Below are 20,984 nucleotides of genomic sequence, written 5' to 3'. Positions count from 1 at the left end.
CAGGGGAGGTTTAGATTGGACGTGAGGAAAAATTTCTTCACCGAGAGGGTTGTCAAGCATTGGAACAGGCTGCCCAGGGAAGTGGTTGAGTCCCCATCCCTGGAGGTATTTAAAAGACGTGTAGACATGGTGCTTAGGGACATGGTTTAGTGGTGGACTTGGCAGGGCTAGGTTAACGGTTGGACTTGATGATCTTAAAGGTCTTTTCCAACCTAAATGATTCTATGATTCTAAGTAATCTTCCTTTGGTTATGACATGGGCTGCCACACAGCAGTAACAAAACAGTCACACTCAGTAAAGTAAGGATCTGATTTTTTGGAAGTCTCTTCCAAACTTAGCTGACCTTGAGCTGTCCTGGCTCTTGCTGTTGTGTGCAGGATGTATGCATTGCACAGAAAACCTCAACCATCCATCAAGAAAACTGCTAACAGTTAACATAAGCCAAAAAGCATGATCCAAATTAATAACTCGTCTGGATATTAAATCTACATCCTTTCCACCACCAGCACTTTCAACTAGACAAATTGCTGGCTGCGCTAATGGGAACCAATCAGAGGAGAGTTTACATTTGGTATTCCCAATTTCCTACTCATGTGCTGACAGTGTTGAACATTTCCTAAACAATAGGGCATGGTTTTCCGAGCAGTAGAGGAGTAGTGTTTTCCTTAAACATCAACACTGGTCAGAGCTCTTTGTGATATTCAAAGAGTGGAAGACTAGAATATGCCTATAAATGCTGTCCCTGGAGGGGAGGAAACAGTCATTAGATGTCAGGAAACTGGGCCAATTCTTGGGAAGAGGTGATGCAGAAAAACTTGTAATTCTGCTGCAAGGACCACAAGTGGTGTAAGTTCTAGTAAATGAGTAGCAGAGTACTTTGTGGAGTTCTGAATTTTGACTGAATGCTGCTGGGCTTCCAAGGTTTAGATGATTCAAAACACAGAAATCCAGTCTGTTTGTGCCAGCCTTTCAAAGGAAGACCTTCTAATCTGGGCAAAAATCTTGGCCTGTTTATGTTTCATTTCTCACTTTGCACCTAAAACCATAAGATGAACCTGGCCTGTAACAGAATCCTTTTAAAAAACTATCATATTTTAATCACACACACACAGTTAGGCTGGCAACTGACATCAGAGCCTCTACATTGGTGCACATCCTCAGCTGGTCAGCTGCCTGTAGTAAGGGAGAAAGCTTATTTTGTAGGACCTGTAGATTCAAAAACGGGTAACAGCTCTATAAACAACTACTACAGGGAGCAGGCACAGAGGTACCCCCTAATATCTCTAATACAACAATTCTGGATGCTGGTGGATTATACGGGGAAAGTGGCCAGGTGCATGCGCTCTCTCCAGACAGTATCTCTTACTCACAGTGTCAGCAACAGGAACCTGGAACGGAAAAGCCACTCACTGCTCTGACACAGTGAGGCATTTCTTATCTTCTTAGGCAGTATCTGAAATCAATAGCTTTCAGCTAGCACAATATGCTTTTACAGCTGAAGAACTGGCTTATCTATATCTAGCTGGAGCGTGTCTCTGAGGTTTGGCACCACACTGCGTAAGCAGGGAGGGATAAGCTGCAGCCCAGCAGTAGCCTTGGAAGAGGTATGTGAGTCACGATGTCTGAGTCATGCTCTTCCCCTGCATCTTTCTTATAGAGAATCACAGCTAACAGGGCAGGAGAGGAGCCATCGAGCCTCTGTGTTCATCTAAGGGTGGAACTGACTCTACCTAAATTATTCTTGATGCATGTTTATCTATTAAACACATCCAGCAATGGAAACTGCACACACTCTGTAAGCAACCTATGCTATTCCACGCTTCACCACTCTTATTGTTAGAAAGTATTTCCTAATGTCTAAGTTAAACCTCCCCTGGTGCATTTTAAGCTCATACAGGGCATAAAGACTAGTCTTGTCCTCTGCAGCAAATTAAGTTGTCTTCTCTAGACTAAACAACTCCACTCCTATCAGTATTTCCTGGCTGACTGGAGGTCTAGAAGACCTGACCTTTTTTGCTGCTCTCTTCTGGACACTCTCCAACTTCAACTGCTATTCTTTAGTACTGACCTTTGCCAGTAATAAATCACCATACTGTTTATATGCCATTCCATGAACTGGCAGTGGACATAAAAGTTCCTCACTTGCTTTCTCTGCTGAGTGAGCAAGCCAATACGTTGACTTATACACAAACTATAGTCTGAACAGGCCTTATATAAAGTGTGCTGATTATCAAAAAGGTAGCTATCTCCCCCCATTACCTGTCACCCACACCACTTACTGGTGTAAACTGTAGCCTCTATTGCAAAGATGTAAAGAAAGAGAATACCTGCTGCAGCAGGCACACTGGTCTTCACTTGCATTTTCTTGTCCTGAGAGCTCAAGCTGGAAGGCATATTCTTCTTCAGTATGTTCTCACTAGCACAGATCCCTTGCTACAAAAGGAGGAGAGAAGAAAAGAATGCAACTGAGAAACCCACTAGCCATTGGCACTCATAAAGCTCGCCCTGGCAACATCTCTAAACCTAACTGTGGAAATGCAGCAAAAGCCAAACAAGGATGGTTGGGGACATCCTGTGGGAGGGAGGGAGGGAGGGAAAAGGCAAGAAGGAAGACAGCTGCTACAAATACAGGGTTACTTCACATGCAGGCAAGTTATCCTCTCTCTCTTACGGATGGGGAATTGAAGAACTTGCCCAAGCTGCACAACAAACTTGTGCAAGAGTCAGTGGAAAAGCCAAACTTTCAGTACGCAGTCTCCAGAGCGGAGCAGTGAATGCGGTCTGTAGGTCACTAACAGTGAGGAAGCTAGTGCAACTCAAAGCAGCTCTTGGGCTACATAAATACATTCTGGGCAACAGGCAAGCTCTGAAAAGGTTCAGGTTTGAGTAGTGCAAAGGAACATATAGGAGGATCCAGCTCTGAAACTAATCACTGTGACAGTATGTGTTCGCTCACTTGCATCAGTTGTCTGTCTCAAGACATTTTAGAGGCCAGTCCTGAAAATCTCTCTTTGAGTAGTGCTCACAGTGCGCCTCCCAAGAAGATGATATTGAAAAGTTTACAAAAGTACCCAGGCAATCTGGTGCAGGATTCACACCCATGCAACATTACTTGGTACTCTACCTCCTCTTGATCCACTTTGGTCAAAGCTTTGTCTTCAACTTTATGTTCTTTGGCAAGAGGGTGGTCCTGGAAACCCTTTTGTTTTAGTTTTGCCATGGAGACCCAAGCTGGTTCAGAGGAAGCAGTTTCCAAATGTGAAGAGACTTTTTCTACAAAAGAACCATTTCTGAAGTAAGAAGGGATTTAGGTCAAGTCAGTCTAAAGCTAGTGTTTTGTGTTTTAAATCCTTCAGCATCTATAATACCCTTTGAACACTGCAGAGATAAAATTACCTTCCCTGATGATTTTGTCCTTGGCAGTAACTGTTTTTCTGTTTATTCTGGAGTTTTTGACCTGACTCTGCTTCCGTTTAAGTCAGTGGCAGAACTCCCACTGAGATCATTGTGAACCGGATTTTGCCTTTGAAACAACATCCTTACATTGTAGATTAAATGAGCATGATAACCATTATTTTTTCACGTAGGCAGTAAAATACAGGCTGCCTTTTCACTTTTTAAATATCTTAAATGAAGTGGTTGTAGGAAAAAAAAAAATAATCACACCTAATGCAACTCCTAGTTAAGGTTTGAGCTGCTGCCGTCTGGAAAATTAACTACAAAACAGCAGCAAGTTTTAAAAAGCTGTGTTAAAACTCCAACTATATGCACAAGTAGGTCATACCAGAAATGTTTCAGAGGCTCTTAAGCTATTATTCTGTTGTTATTCTTGCTGGAACACACCCCTCATTAAGATAAACCAAGAATTCTCTTGACTGGCCAAATCATCAAGCCAATTAAATTATGGTGCTGACAAACTCGAGGCTGAATTTCATCCTCGTCAAGAGGATTTTTAATTTTTGTTTTCCACTCTGCCAAGGTTCTTACATGACCACTGTTTTCTACAGCGCTTGGATAAAAATACAGTATAAATACCTGAAGGTTTATGACCATTCTGCTTCTTTGCCACTTCTTCTGATCTTGTCTTGGGAGGATTTTTGTCTTCTAGGAGATCTGTTTTTTTAACAAATGATTTTGTGCTGACAGGAAGGCCTGGAGGTGGCTTCCCAGTGCCCACTGATTTCTGATCCTCCTTGACTGAAGCAGAAGCAGCAGTGGGAACAGCTGAGGGGATCAGCTTTGGAGACTCAGCACGGCTTTCATTCTGGTATTTTAGTAAAGAAGACGTTCTCCTTAGTCTGACCCCAAACGGGTTTTCAACATTATGTACTTCATGGTCAGCCCACTCCATAGAAGAATTCAAATGCAAATCACTGTCCTTAGAATCTCGATCAAATCTATCTGCATTGGTTTTTGCTGATTCCTGGATGACTGCATCAAAACGTGTGTATTCTTTTGTCATTCCTTCAAACAACTCTGGTCTTATAGGGGATGTTGGGGAACTTCTGGTATAGGAATCTTCCTTTGAATTTGAACCACCTGAGAGAGATCTTTGCCATGCTGGTGCAATAGTAAATCTGACTGGTTTAGCAGAAGCAGTCTTCAGTGGACTTTTTACATTTTCATCTGAAGATCGACTGTCTTCCACTGTTTTTCTGTGAGAAGCTGTACTGCTTATCTGGTACTCCTTACTGTCATCATCAGAAGAGATATTACTCTTCAAGCCAGCCAAACTTGAAGAGGCAAGACATCCAATGGAAAATTTTTCAGAAATGTATGATGTGTTGGCCCATTGACTGCCTTGGTCACCCTTCGAAACAGAAACAGCTTCTGCTTTAATACATACTTCCAATTTACTGGGAGGTAGCATGCAACGTGCTTCCGAGACAGATGCAGCAGTGTCTGGTTTTTTTTCTGCATTGCCTTTGGATGACTGAAATTCCATTATTTCACAAGTTTCTTTGTCATTTCTTGTTACTGAACTGTTTTCAGGCTTCAAAACAGCCACTGTCTTGATGTCAGAAGATGACTCTGAATCGGCTACTGCACCCTGTGACATGCTTGGTGCAGTATCTGAGACAGCATGGTTGGAATGATTCTCAATAGTACCCAAGCAGGCTTCTACTTTGCCAGTAAACAGTGGATCCCCCTTTTCCTGGTCTTTGATGTTTGGGTCCACAGAATTTACTGAGAACCTTTGTGCAACATCTGCCAATATATCTATGCCCTCTGTTTCCACACCATTGCTAAACAAGTCAGCTGCTAGTACGTCTGGAAACACAACAGCTTCTCCTTCAGTTTGTTGCAATTTTGGAAGTGCAGATACTTCAGTATTGGTACTTTGCTGATGTAATTTCAATTCATCAGCAGACTCATCTGAACAGTACGACACTGTTGCACTGTGGTGTTCCTCCAGGTTCACTGGAGAAGGCTCAGGTCTCAGAAGGGGTGCAGCTGCTTTAAAGTGATGGTCCATGTCTGGAAGGCACGCATCCTCTTGCAGCAAAGCACAAGAGTCTTCTGCCACAAGTGTGGAATCACAAGAGTCACGGGCAGCATCAGTGGGACTTTTTATACCTGGTGTCTCCTTAGAACCACTTCCCTTTGCACAGTGTCCCACCTGGGCTGATAATCCTATATTAAACAGAGGAGAAGAGGGTGCACTTAAAGGTTACAATTCAAGCACCATCTGTATCAGTAATTCATTCCAGACAGTGCAGTCATTCAGCATGAGTTCCCCATATCTGGCCACCGTTGTCTGATAAATAAGGCTGTTAAAAGCATATTTAGAAATGGGCTGTCCAAGCGAGGATACTAATAAAGTTTTCAGTTTGAACATACCTAATCCCGGGAATGACTGAAAGTTGTTGTTGTCTGCTTAAGGTGTACCAAATCAGTTGCTGTTTCTCTCTTTTCTGTGCATACCCCTAGTTGTAAGACTACTAGCCAGATTTCCCTAGACATTTCTTCATGTGTATGCCTAGAAAGGCTGTCTAGAATGATCTGGAGAATTTTCTGTATTTAAGCAGAACGTCTCAGCATCAGGTAGCTCTGCCTCCGGCAGCTCCAGCAGGGCTGCTGCACATCTGAATAGCTTAGATGTGTCTGCACACACAGTAACTCTGATGTGTGACAGCATCAGGTCCTGAGTCTGCCCTGACAACAAAGTGCCAACCCAACATTCCCACTACACTATAGCATTACCATCAGCCAGTGCATTTGTAATGCAGTGCTAAAGAGAAAAGTCTTCGGTGCTGTTTTGGACAAATTGCATTTGTTTTCACAATTTACAATTACAATTGTGTTACCACTGGCAATTAGCTATTATTCAAATTATAAGGGGGGAGGTGGCAAAGGAAGATCTAGTAAACACAAGCCAATTAAAGTCACCTTACACACATAACAGATATAATGCTGAGGTTAAGGTTTTTCTGAGTTTCAAGGAACTCAGATCCCCAGTCAATGAGATCAAGCCAACTGTGTAGCACAGGTACTTCTGAACATGGTACTTTCACCTCATGTATTTTTTTAATGCTGCCCTCAAAGTTCACCATATCAGCACCACTGTGTTGAGTGGAGTACATGACTTTTTCCATCATAACGCTTTAGCAGCCAGGATTGATTTTATGATATAAAACCAAAAGATGCCTAGCTTGATAGGACTTACAATTCAAATAGGTCCTGTCAGCCTTACGTAGAAGAGTTCAGGCACCCAAAGTAGCAATACATAAGTCTGCATTACCTTCCCAATCACTTTTATGCTCGTCACTCTCAAGTAATTCTGTTGAATTTCCCTTCTTTTCTGGAGTTGCAGGAAGACATGCTTCATTTTCCAGCTGTTCCACCTAATGAGGTGCAGTAAGATCTTTTAACTGATTAATTTTAACTAATTAAAGAATAATGCACAAAAATTGTATTTTATACACATACACGTTTATGAATACTCAAAACATAGACACAAAACCCCCACCCTGTAATTTAGCAACACTGTGGGTAATGTACTACTCTGATTAAGAACCTAGAAATCATTCATGTTTAAAATGTCAAAGGCAGCCCATTGATCTCTCTTGAATCTGAAACATTCTGGGATTGACATATTCTGAATGAACGAGTATGTTTGTAAGACATCACCCAAGCTACGTGGTGGCATAGAACAGACCAAGCCAGAGACATTATCATCACTTCTGGTATCTCTGATCGACACTCCACAATTAGCTTTTCTCCTTCAGCACTGTAGTTGTACCAGCTGCAGCACAAAGAATATCCAGCAAAGATGCTGTAGGGCCCAAGTTTCCAAGAAAACCTCATTCTGTATTACACTCATCCTGAATTTCTCCCCCACCTCCCTTTCTCAGGGCAGGGCACTTCTAACTCCAGGACAGATTTTCACGCATGATTCTCTGATGGAGAGGGAAACACGCAGTACAGAAGCATTACTCCTTATTTCTGTCACCCAGCTCAACAACCTTTTCTACCTAGTGAACTTCATCTTCACAAAGTGTTTCCTAGAAGCCAGGATGAGAAGCATCTCATCCTAATTTCTCACATGCAGAGCCACATTCTTTCTCGAAGTCCTTCAGTCTTTCCTTTGACATACAAAGAATTAAGTTAAAGCTAATCTGAAATTGTAGAAATAGACTTAGGCTTCTTTAAAACTGAAAACTAGCTTGTCAAACAAGAGGAATGTTTTTACAAATGAAGTGTAACCCACAACTTTTTTGGCTAAACAATGAAAAACTGAAGTTGCATTTTTCTTCAGCTCCCATGATATTGAAGTTTTCTGAGTATTTTTTGTTGGGTTGGTTGGTGGAAAATAGGCGGTCTCCCTTCTTCCAATGGAAGAACAAAAAAGTAAAGGAATGTTGATAGGAAAGAAAAAAAAATGGAAAAAATATTTAAAATAATAATTAAAAATTCACATCTATTTCCTTCTCAAAAAAGTATAAAGGAATGTTGATAGGAAAGAAAAAAATGGAAAAAATATTTAAAATAATAATTAAAAATTCACATCTATTTCCTTCTGCGCAGTGATTCTTTTTCAGAAAACATTTACCTGGGGGGTTTGCTGATTCTTGTTCGTAAAGCCTTTCTGTTTCCGGGGGTTTATGGCAATCCTGTGCCTGGCTGCTGAGGTGTCCAGGCAGCCGAGGGGACTGGCAGGGATGGTGAAGTCAACGGGAAGGAAGCTGCTGCCTCGTGAGCCGGGGGCCCCCAGAGTGGCAGAGGATGAAGGACTGATGGGCCTGGAAGAAGCTCCAGAAGGTATCTGTAAAACACAAACACGACACTATACATTCTGCTTGGCTTCCCCACATCTCTGAAACAATTCTTTTGCTAGCTCATTCCATTTCAGAAGCCTGAAATGGCCGTATTTTCGGACATAAATCCTCACTTTAAAATGCATGCCTAATGTCGTCTCTGCATAGCTATTACTCAATTCTGTGTGTTCAGCTGTGTGTTACACAAAGTGAGAAATACCTCTCTCTCCCACAGCAAGAGCCTCAGCTGTCCCCTTCCCAGTTCTTAGCTGAAAAACCATTTGCAATATATGTATGCACCAGCAGGAGACACTGGTGTAGTTTTTATAGCTGCCTTTTCATCCCAGTACTGTGACACATTGCAGGAATATGTTATTAAAAAGCCATGAAAGTAGCATCAATACTTGCTCCTCATTACCTCTATTTGTAAGAAAGTTACCATAGCCACTTTGCTCTTTTAATATCTGCTCTCCCAGAAAAATCAAATGCTTCTCTCCAACAAGTATCCCAGAATTATCTTCCAGACAGTGATGTGGATCTCACCCTCACAGCAATGCTACTCTGGGGAACTAAACAGCAGTAACCTTAGATTATGCTATCAAAAAAAAAGGGTTTACAGAAACGTTTGTAGAGAAACCCCTAAACATGCAGTTTGACTGGTTTTGTTACTGTTTTGAAATGTAGACCAGACTTTCTGGAACATTTGCAAAATTTCACAGACATGCCAAACAAACTTCATTCAGTATAACATACTTGCTATTTTGGCTTCGGCCATAAAGCTAGGTGAAACACAGCCATTTAACTGTGCTTGGCATTCAGATTTTAATTTTGTTTAAGCTTAGGATATAACACAGCATTTAAAACATGTATGCTGATGAAGTTTTAAAGATAACGAAAGCATCTTTCCATCTGATCTACAAAAATTGTCTAGGCACATTGCTTTGTGTTTAAGGTAGCTAGAATTCATTTCCTTATTCTCCATTGAATTTTTTTAGTTCCTAGATCTGAAATAAACCACAACAGAATTTATTATGACAGATGCAGACTCTCTCGTGAAAAATTTACACACTGTGAAAGAGAGAAAGAAGAACACAGCTAGTAAATAAGCTAACTATTGTTTTAATTCTACAAGATTAATGATAAACTTGTAAGGATCACTAGAACTTACAAAAATAGTAACATTGTTACTCATTTCTACATACAAGTTCTGCCTTTCAATTATAAAATTACAGGTGTGCTTATTTAACATAAAAACACCTGAAGCTAGTATCTGAGCTACTGCTGTACATAAATGGCAAATTCCCTACTCCACTGAGGATTCAGGATATTTTCTTCTCTGAGCACTGACTGACAGTTGGTATCTTCTCTCAAAGACAGTGGAGCAGACACAGGATTTCCACACCAGTGTTGAAGTGTAAGATAAATTTGGTGTTTGTTGGTTATTGCAGTTGCAGGAGCCTGCACAAGGAGAACGCTGCAGCTAGGAGGCCCATTTCCTAAAGTGTTTGTGCCAAAGCACTGTCCTCAGCCCCACACACTGAGACCCTGTTTTGCTTTTAATCAGTCCGGGTTGAAGATGCCAACAAGGAAGTTAGATTTCCATAAAGGCTATCTGGCAAAGGCAGGGTAATGCTGGTTAATGTCTCTGTGAAGTCATTTGCTGCTTGCTTTGAGCGATAGCCTCACTTTTAGCTTTAGATTAGTCAGAAAGTGGGTATTTATAAATGTGGAAGGCACTGAGAAGTTACATGGGTGACACATCAGGGTTTTGCACAGAGGTGACAGCAGCATGAAGCTCTTGAAAAACCCAGTGAAGCAGCACAAGGCAAAGAAATGAAGTAACTATCACCTGCAGCAAGATCAATAAAATAGTAAAATGTAAACCACTACACTGTAACTTCAGATTGCTTAGGATCAAATCCTCTTTTTCCTTTACTAAATATACAACATTGTTAAATGGAATAACTGGTGTAGATTTCTTGGTGCTTTTCATAATTTTCCTCATCTTTGGAATCAGGTTATTCAGTTTAACAACTTGTGTACTGCTAGCTCAAATCCTGGTATTACATAAATAGTTTCAAAAGCTACTGAAAAAAATGATGATTATTTAGGAAAAGGTTTTTTATTTTAGATAAACATATTGGCAAGATTTCTGCTAAGCCAAACTGCCGACTAAGAAAAATATTTGGGTAAAGGAACACACACGGTACTGTAGAGAAGCTAGCCAGATTCCTAGTGAGTTGGGGAAAAAAAGGAAGAGCCTTTAAGTGGGGAATTCTGTGCAATATAGAAGAGAGAAAAAAATTTCTCCCGTCCCTGTCTGTCTTTCTCATAGGAGATGAGGTTGTAAGACTGAAAAAGCTCAAAGACTTCAGAACTGGATAGAAAAGGGCTTCTTGCATTGTAAGGAGAAAACAGTATGCAGGCTTACAAAATGGAGCATTTTAGTCAAAATATAAAACGGGAGATGAGTTAATAAAATGTACATTGAAGTAATGATAAAATATATACAAGAAGTTATTAAAACTAATGACAATCCAAGTTCCCTAGATCACTTGGGCCTCTAGAGTTGTGTGACTACTAGTCTACTATGAGGGCAAGACATTGCTTTATCTTTCTATCCCTAAAGCGAAAGATCTAGGAATGACTGAGCGGGAGAGTGTCTGATCTCAACCATGGACAGGAAAGTTGAGCTGGTGTTGCCCAAAGGTTGCTCTCTCCCTTTGAGAAGGCTGGCCAAAGAGAGAGTGAAAGGGAAAGCTTCCTTAGCAGTGGGGTTGGCACTAACTTTTTGACCCTCAAGATGTTGCCCTGGCTGCTTAAGGCCCTCTTCATCAGGAAGGAATCTTCTAGGTACCCTGTTACCTCCCCTTTACTTGTGGGCTATTCTCAGTTTCACAAAGGGTTAAACTGTGCTCTCTCTGCTGAGCTTCTCAAACAAGGATTCCGTATGGAGGACTGCAAAGCTTGGGCCAAAATGGCCCATAGCTATTCTGGGCCCATAAATATTCCCCTTCTCAGCTAAATGGCAGATTACTTTGCTTATACAATTGCAAGGGCTGTCCCATGAATCAAATCAGCCCTGTTGGAGTGGTGGCTGCCTTTGTCACTGGCATTTGAAGACCCCATGGGCATAACTGTGGTTTGACTGGCCTTTCAGACATTTTATTAACACTGGAGAAAGGCAATATAAGCAAACCTTGCAGCCTGCCTTGAAAGCATGAGATGGGCAGGAACTCAGCTCAGCTTCAAGCAGCAGGGACAGTCAAGGTGAAGGTCCCCTAGGCTCCTCTCCAAAAATACGACCTCTAATTTTTTCCGAGCTGGTCAAGGAACAGACTGTGTTGGTCTGACAGCAGAACCTGCTGCTGCTGACGGTCACTTATCATCCAAAGAAAACTGCAAATGAACACACACCTTTTCCTGTGGAATACCTGGTGTCAGAAGGGGCTCATCCTGCAACTATTTCCCATGATAAGAGAGATTCACAGCATTGCTCACAAGCCACTGCTGATGGGCAGGTGTTATTAAGCTATTACTGCTGTTGGGTATTGGGGCCCTGGGACATGGAAACGGAATTGAAGTGCTTTGCTGTGACCAATTTTCTGTTGTGTAACTTTACAGATTTATACTGTGTCACAGAGTTGACTATGCTGTTCACACAAACCACTTACCAGTACATTGCTGCCTCTCTTTATTTGGTTCTTATTCAAAACTCAGAGAGGTACATTTTCAGTATCATTTGCATCACTCTGGACTGTTCATGAATTGTTTGCTAGGATACATTGTACCCAGAATACATTAAAAAAAAAAAAATTATTGTACTTCCATACAGCAGTATCATTTGCATCACTCTGGACTGTTCATGAATTGTTTGCTAGGATACATTGTACCCAGAATACATTAAAAAAAAAAAATTATTGTACTGGTTCCATACAGACACCACACATGCTGTCTCAGGAAAGTTTATTAGCAGGAAAAGTAGCTATTTACCTGTTCATCTTCACTGTCTGTCCCGCCTAAACTCAAAGAGCTATGACGCTGAACAGGGTTGGAGGACTGTGGGATAAAATAAGGAAGAGGGTAAGTCAAGGGAAGTATCACATTGAATTATCTGGGACTGGATATCCAGTGCTAATTATGAGAAAACACAGAGGAAAGACAAAGGAAGGGTCACTGAGTCCCTGCCACACAGATTAGGTTTCATTTGTTCACTGGGGATCAAACATAAAGTAGGGGAGCTTTATCCTGCTACGAGATATGCCATGAAGGTTGACCACATGAGGTAATACATTTTATAACGTTATTTTGGCTTATTGTTTTAAGATGTTCAAATTTACAAATGCTCACATGCTCACTCAAGTCCAAAATCATGCATCTGCTGTGAGAAGGCAATTCCTAAGAAAGAAGACAACCTAAACCCCCTCTGAGTCCCATCAGGACCTGTTCTCCTCAGACTCAGGACTGTCACTTTCCTGTCAATTCAACTAATATTGCCCTGGGTTTGAGCTACTTAATTCCAAAAACAGTAATTGTTTAAGATTCTCTTGCAGTCCTCATTATTTTTGTTTGCCTCACTAGCTTTAAAACACCCAAAAACTCTTCCCCTTTCACAGGCACAGGAAACTGCTAATCTCTCCAGCTCTTTGAAGCTGGAAGAGATGGGAAGTTTGTGCAGTGTGAGTACCTCAGCTTGTTCTCGGACTGGAAATGGAATAGTCACAGTAACACCACACTCACCCGTGAATAATTCACTTTTTATGCTTTCTGCCATACAGACCTGCCAGGAGAGACTGCCTTGCCCAAAGGCACTAAGAGTTGTCATATCAACTGAATTTCTCTCCTCTTTCCCTAATGATATAGGTCACAACTGCCCCAGCACTGGTCTACATAAAAGCATAGAAAATTGTACTCAGAAAGGGTATTTGTAAGGCTGCTTCCTAGGTATCCCTCACAGTGACAAGTCCACAATCCACCTAGGTAATTTGTTCTAGTTCTGACTGATCTGTACCATCAGATTTTATCACAAGCAAGCAAAAAGGTCTTCCCCTTCTCCAAGCAGATTTTACCTTTTCTGTACAGGTGGTCACTAAAGTGACATAAAGATTATACCTTGCTTGGTGAGTCTGTCAGAACATCATGAAGGGTTGAAATTTCAGGAGGGCTTCTAGGTAAACCATCATCTTCAGAAACAGCACCTGCATCTTCCAGTTTCTTTCCAGTTATAACAAGAGGAGGCGATCCAAGTCTGATGTTCTGCTGCAATTGAAGCTGTGGTTGAAAAGAAATTTAGAATATAGACTTTCAATGGCATTATTTATAGGGGACATTTTGGACACTTTTATCCCAGTTGCTCCCATTATGCATGCAGAATCTCTTAGTTAACATACAGACCTGCCAGGAGAGACTGCCTTGCCCAAAGGCACTAAGAGTTGTCATATCAACTGAATTTCTCTCCTCTTTCCCTAATGATATAGGTCACAACTGCCCCAGCACTGGTCTACATAAAAGCATAGAAAATTGTACTCAGAAAGGGTATTTGTAAGGCTGCTTCCTAGGTATCCCTCACAGTGACAAGTCCACAATCCACCTAGGTAATTTGTTCTAGTTCTGACTGATCTGTACCATCAGATTTTATCACAAGCAAGCAAAAAGGTCTTCCCCTTCTCCAAGCAGATTTTACCTTTTCTGTACAGGTGGTCACTAAAGTGACATAAAGATTATACCTTGCTTGGTGAGTCTGTCAGAACATCATGAAGGGTTGAAATTTGCTTCTAGCTTCTAGGTAAACCATCATCTTCAGAAACAGCACCTGCAGTTTCTTTCCAGTTATAACAAGAGGAGGCGATCCAAGTCTGATGTTCTGCTGCAATTGAAGCTGTGGTTGAAAAGAAATTTAGAATATAGACTTTCAATGGCATTATTTATAGGGGACATTTTGGACACTTTTATCCCAGTTGCTCCCATTATGCATGCAGAATCTCTTAGTTAACAGAAATACTTGAAGAAACAGACCAATTACAGAAAATAGCCATTAATAAAATTTTATTTAGTTACATTCATCAAGGACCCATCATTAAAACTGTCTTTGGTACAAAATTAAAATCAAAATCAGTTTTATTCAGTCAGTTACCAAAGACAGAAATCTCACCATTCCAGAAAATTTACAGCAGTTTAGCTCAGTTAAAATTTAAAACTTTAAAAATGCTAGATTTAAGTATTCTTTAAATAATTACATGTATCCAGATGTCCCAGATAGTCACACAAAGTATTGTCAGTTAGCCGTTCCCAACCCCAGGTTTATGTGGTCAGCTCTCCTTCACAAAGCCCTCCCAAATATTGAGAGCTTGTCACCACCCTCTCCCACACAAGTAGCTGAGTCCCACTTTTTAAACAAAGACAATTTAATTCAATTTCTGGTCCACCCTAATGAATTGCTTGTTAATTTTCCCCAGCATCACATCCTGGTCCTGTCTACAGCAAGAATGACAATGGCAGCCAGGAACAACTTTGTTTGTAAAGGAGTATGGGGATTCTTTTCCAAGATTGCACAAAAGAATGCTCTGGCAGGCCCTGACCCTAGAAAAATAAAACAAAGTCTGCAACCTCACAAGCAGCCAGATGTTCCCTCAAACTAAAAAAGTTCAGATCTCAGGAAACACCATTACTAAAATTCTTGGCTTAAGTCTGTCGGCTATGTCAAAGCTGGAATAGAAACAAGGTCTGAACAGAAACTTTGTCCTTCAACTAAAAACATTTCAACTGAATATTCCCAAGACAAATATGCAGACCTGTTTTTTCTGTTTCTTTGCTTATTAGACCAGATTGGGAAATTCTAGGCCTAATTCTGTGCTCTTCTGCAAGCTATGCATTCATTTATATCTCTGTAAAATAGATCTACATAGCTGCCATTCTTATTCAGCAAGATTCACTTGGAATGTAATTCCTATATATCTAATAGCCACTCAGGGTAGCACAATGTCACTCTTTAATCCACCAGTCCCCCAGTTCAAACAGCTTTCTTGCCCTCTTACCCACAACAATCGAAGAAGCATCACCAGTATGATCTGCAAAAGTAGGACTGATGCCAAACTGCACAAAGATTGCAATGTATGGACAAAACAAGTCATACAACATACCTGTGCACTTCATGGGAAGGAAAATACAGAAAGTCAATTTTGCTTTTCCCTCTTTTCACAACTTCCCAACTTTGATTTATTAAATTTATTACATGCAGACAAAGTGTTGTGGGGGAAACTCTGAATTTACAGTCTGTCTTCTACTGGTAGAAGTTAATTTACATTGCTAAGAAAATAACAGCTTTTATTAGCGCTTGGCTTTTATTCTGACAAGAGTCAAGCTCACAGAAAAAGGATGTCTTTTATGGCTATAAAAATAGTGCTGGCAGTATTACGTTACCATGCAGGATGATGGATGGATGAAGAGAAGGCACAGTAGACTGGAGATAGCATGAAAAGAGCTTTTTTCCCCCAACAAAGTTTTGTCATATGTAAACATGGTTTCTCCTGCTACTCCTACTGTTATACAAAAAATACCCTGAGTTGAAGCTTAGCCTATTTTACAGTCTTATTGAGGAACAAGTCCCTCTGTGCATCTTTTATTACTTAACATATGATGCAATTGTGTTTTGCAACATAAAGCTCACACTGAGCAAAGAACTTCAATGGCCTTTGGCTGCCTTATCAACGGTTTGTTTTCAGTCTTTGGAAAAATCTTAAACTTTTATCTCAGTGCTCTGAGCTGGGCAGTTATTTAAATGCAATTAATATAACCAACAGTCGATAAGGGAGCTGTCAAGGACGGTTCAGTATGTGCCTTGGAAGAAGGAAATGACCTAGAATACAGTATCCTTTGCTGGCAGAAATCGGAAGAATAATGATATAAATAAAGCTGTCACTAAGCATGCCCTGACATATCCATCATCCCACACACTTACACAGCCACTGGTGCTAGCATGTACAGTGAAAACATCATACCCAGAATTGCCAAAAAGAATAACATATAAATAATATATAAAGAATAACAGTGTAAGGGACACACTACAGTATAAATAAATGGACTTAACCCAAAAGCAGTAGCTATGAAGTAAAGAATGGAAATTCCATTGGAAGAGGACATGCTCATTAAGGAAAGTTTCCAAGAGTCCGTGAACTGGATTCATGTCACTTGCACACTATGAGACCTGGGCAAGGCTGAAAGTACCAGGACTGCTCAAAGATGCAGCTTCCAAGAGGCAGAATAGATCCAAAAGTAGTAAATCTGGCTTTGGACACTTTAGTCAGCAAAGTCTTAAGGCACACAGCAGAGGAATCAAGCAACAGAGTTGCTTAGGATACAGCTAATACAAAGCAGCACCATGAATGAGGGGCAAATGTTCTCACCTGCAAAGTTTTCACTCTTCCAGGTATGTTTTCCTGAGACAACATGTCACCTGCCACATTTCCTGGTGCAGACTCAAAAATGAAGACGCTGTCATGGGACAAGGCTTTGTTTCCCATGCTTCCTTTGGGCCTGGGAAGGAAGCAAGAGTGGTCAATGCACTGGGTACAGCCCTCCAACACTTCCCTGCACCACTTCACCGGGGCAGAGGGATCATAAAGAGGCCAGGGTGGGATGCATCTCACTTAACTTCAGATTTCTGCATGTTAGCTGCCTAAGGTAGTCACTGCTAGCTCCTTTTATACTCAGAAGGGAGGAAGAAACACTTTTTAGGATGCTGATCGAATGCAGGTATCTCTTTTCAGATGTCCTCAGCATCTGCATTGAACACACAGGCCAGTCTCTGTGGACTAGAGAGGGAGTCCAGGGTGATTAGGTCAGATGCTGAGGTTTAGTTGGATGCATGCCACCCTGAGAGATGTTTACAGCGCAGAGGGGGGCGACAGGAGTCCCCTGCCCTCATTTGGTGGGAATGTACCCAGCATGAGACATTCAGGATACAACCTTTGCAGCCTGGTGTGTCATACCTGCCACAGATTGTGGATTATTTTTCCCCTTCTTGCAAATGCAGGCAGAAAATGTAATTCCACTGCATTAGCAAACTTGATTCAAATCCTTTAAGGTCCAGCAATAAAAACAATTCTGTTCACCTGTATCATGAACATCACCAGATCCCAAGCCTATTAAAAAATGTAGATGGGACAAGTGTCCATGGCCACAGTTAAAGTACCCAGGTAAGATATTCCTGCTCTGCTTCTGGGTGCTCACTGGGTGTTCAGCTGTTAACTGAGTCGTAATCAGCTGAGATGGATTGGGGTTGGGCTATTAGGTTGTGCAGGAAAAATTTTGCACTTGGGTGGCACGACAAGGAAGGCTCCAAATCTTTTATCCACCAAGTTCCACCAGCATAGGCAGGCGCTGTCTGTACATTACTTTGTCCAAAAGACCACAAGGATGGCCTCTACCAGGATTTCATTCTAGCACTTAACTGGAAAACAACAGAGAATACTCTCATGTTGTTGGCTGCTAGCCTCATAACCCACAAGTTACAAGGATTCCTTGGCTCAGCTGCCATGCAGGCAATGCTCATTGCCTCTGAAAGTCTGACTCTGGCTAACAGGGGATGATTAGGAACAGAACTCTGACAAGGAAAATCCAGTAAGTCTAACACTCTTCTGCAAGGAAATCAAATAGAAGAGGTCTCTGCTATTTGCCTAACCCCAGATTCTCTCTTTATTTAGAAGAAAGCCCTGAAAGGCTGTGAACTTTCCTAAAGTAAATACACAATGTAAAAAAACCCATACAAATGACTCTTTTTCCTCCTGCACCTCCCTTCTTTACATCTCCGAAGACAACATCTCCTTTGTCTGCTTGACTAACCCTCCTGTTGCCCCAAAGGTGTAGTCAATCAGTATACAGTTATGCCGCATCTCACAGTAGGGCAAAATAATTTTGCTCTATGTTTATGTTGTGTCAAACACAATCTGAGCTCGTTCTCCCACAGCACAGGTCAGAGTTCGTGCTTCCTCCCATTATATGTAATAGTTAATGTCTGCATTAGTTTATAGGACAGCAGTTCTACACGCAAGTAAGGCACATGCCTTATTTCATCATTAGAGTGAATGAAGCTATCCCATCTTTTCGTGTGTTTCATTTTAGAGCCCTTTTCAGTATGAAAGACACTCTATATGGGCAAGACAATTTTACTGCATTCAGAAAGACAGTGTCAAGCAACTTTTATTTGCTGTAATGTATATTCATTATTAGTTGGCATATTTTATTTACTGCAAAGAATGCATGTGCATTAGGAGGTATTAACCTTTTTAATTGGGGATTTCCTCATTTCCTTTACTTGGAATTCTTTAGCAATAAGAGCTGAGGTTTCCTTGTTCTTGAGACTGCCAGTACAAGATCTGTTTCTTTCTTTCTCTCTCTGCATATGTATCATAGGTGTTTGCAAAAGAATTACTGTATTTTCTTCTGGCAGTCACAAAAAGAGCATTGGATTAAATATAGAATTAACTGCAGCTTTAGTACAGATGAGTCTCTTATGTGCAAATATACATTCACGTGTAATTCCAGGCAGTGTGTTTATATCTGCACTGAAGCTAAAGATGCACTGTTAGCTAAATCCCCAGATGTTTTAGCCACTGTATCTCCACACTGATTTCCCTATACAAATGCTCAATTCATTCATGTGTAGCAACACTTGAGCTGCCATGACTGAGGAAATGATGGGACTCTACAGCCAGCTATAAAGCGGCTCCTAAACTCATCATGGCCTGTGCTATCTTCCACTTCTTATTGCTGCAACCCCACTCCTTTTATTAGTGTTTGAGGTAGGGGGAAGAAAGGTCACATAATTCCTTCAGGTAGCTGCTCTCTCAAAAACAACTGCAGCCTGCCAAAGGAGTGAGTATTCATTACAAAGACCAGGACAATTTTACATATTGTCCCAGCAATTTTTTCTGCTCAAAGTTTTTTTAACTGGAATAAGACTGTTTGGGACCCAATTTTCCTCTATGTAAGGTCTTTTACCCTTTTGATGATACAGACAAGAAGTCGTCCATGGCACATGCTTTAATTTTGCCATCATGGTTTTTCCATTTCCATTCAAAACTCATGCCTCTCGGACGATAAAGAGGCAGTGGCACATTATGCTCCCTTCCCCTTCACAGACGCCCAATCCCATTGATTCCCTATAGCCCCCTGACATCTGGGCACATCCCTTTGGCTGTTACAAGAAGCATTTGGCATATCTGAGGTTTTGGTCTCTGGTTAGTATTCAGAAAAGTTAGATTTTAAAAAGATTACATGGTTTAAAAAAATAAAGAAGGAAAAAAAGAAAACCAGTGCTTCTGCCTCAAGAACAAACAAACAGCAGCATTGTTCTAGGATCGGTTTTGATATTCTGCATGCCAGAAATTGCAAAGCTCAGGGCCCTGTTATAAACCCTTCACAAGCTGTATTTCCACTGGCTTTCAGGATCAGGTTTTCCAAAGGATTATGTTGTTCAGTCTCTCTACGTACTTACAAAGCGTGCTTATGCCACGCAGGGTCTGGACATGATAGGGTTTTCAAGTAGCACAAACATATCCTCTAATTTTTTTGGATAGTCCATCTAATCCTATCTCTAAGGGAAAAAACAGAAGGGTTTTACTCACTTCCTGATCTCTGATCTTGCAAAACAGTTCATAATCACTGGAGGATAGTGCTGAGGTAAACAGCAATTGGACTTGAAGTACTTGGTTAAGGGCAAGAGAAAGAGTTCACACCCACACTGCCTCTGGAGCAGACAGCTGATTTTAAGCCAGATCCCTCCTATGGGCTGATGGGGTAAGCTCAGCTGTTCCTAAGCTTTTTGGACTGGGTTAGCTGAGTCACTCTAATTCCCCTTACCCCAGGGGACTGGTTGTGTGGTCACTTACTCTGTTGCTGTTACGCTAACAAACAAAATAAAGAGATTGTTGTTTCATTCCCAGATCATTTCCATGATGCTGTTGCATGAACACAACAGAGTGGGGAAAGGTGGTGCAAGGAGGAACAAGCACCATGAGAAAGTAACATCTATAAGCTCTTCCACCAGAAGAAACGTAGCGTCCAGCTCCACCAAATTATCATTATTTGATGATACAAAGCATTTGGCAGCAATGCTGATTTCAGCATGGCCCACTCTAGTCACCTATTCATGCCCTCTGCCAGTGTCACACCCGTCCAATGTCTCCTCCAACAAAACACTGCAAAACATAGGATGTGACTGGTGTTTTGTCACACTTTGTTAGTCTCCAGCTCCACAACCCCAGGCCTAGGGTCATCCAAAGAGAGGCCTGGCTGAGTAGCTAACAGGGGAGTATGAGGAAGGTGGGGAGTTGGAAAACAATTATACGTTGCCAGATACCGATGCATGACACCCCCGGTGAGAGTCATAGCCATGTTCAGAGGGTTGTCCCACCCCAGATTCAGTCAGACATGAGCAATGGAAGTGTTGTGTAGCTCGATGGTCTGAAGTTATCAGTGAAGCAGTGTTAGCAGTGCAAGCTAATAGGTTGTATTACACTAACTGAAAAAAGGACCAAGTTTTTGAACTAACATCATTCAGGGATTTGAGAATTGCTCTGGACACACCTTAAGGACTTGCAAACCTCACTCACGTGCACAGGCCATCAGGGGTAGCTGACACAAAACTAGAGGCCTTCAGTTGTTATCTATACCTAAATGGCTACGTAAGAAGGTTAAAGCAGCAATCTCATACTGATAATACACCA

At 41.3% G+C, this 20,984-nt stretch overlaps 1 protein-coding gene across 1 annotated transcript in view; it reads right to left on the bottom strand.

Annotated features, from left to right (window-relative positions):
• KIAA1210 (KIAA1210 ortholog) overlaps positions 1-20,984 on the bottom strand; it is a 31,245-nt gene that overhangs the window by 4,627 nt on the left and 5,634 nt on the right. Inside the window, exons 3-10 of the mRNA XM_009275375.2 lie at positions 16,662-16,791; positions 13,372-13,530; positions 12,253-12,318; positions 8,055-8,267; positions 6,744-6,846; positions 4,037-5,635; positions 3,126-3,274; positions 2,329-2,434 (exon numbers count right to left, since the gene is read on the bottom strand). Of these exons, the coding sequence (XP_009273650.1) occupies positions 2,329-2,434; positions 3,126-3,274; positions 4,037-5,635; positions 6,744-6,846; positions 8,055-8,267; positions 12,253-12,318; positions 13,372-13,530; positions 16,662-16,791 (2,525 nt within the window). The remainder of the gene's footprint in view (positions 1-2,328; positions 2,435-3,125; positions 3,275-4,036; positions 5,636-6,743; positions 6,847-8,054; positions 8,268-12,252; positions 12,319-13,371; positions 13,531-16,661; positions 16,792-20,984) is intronic.

Source organism: Aptenodytes forsteri, unplaced genomic scaffold (assembly GCF_000699145.1).
Source record: "Aptenodytes forsteri isolate BGI_AS27 unplaced genomic scaffold, ASM69914v1 Scaffold143, whole genome shotgun sequence".
In the NCBI taxonomy this organism is placed as follows: Eukaryota; Metazoa; Chordata; class Aves; order Sphenisciformes; family Spheniscidae; genus Aptenodytes; species Aptenodytes forsteri.
The sequence above is the reverse complement of the archived record's forward strand: the minus strand, read 5'-3'. Positions and strand labels throughout refer to the sequence as shown.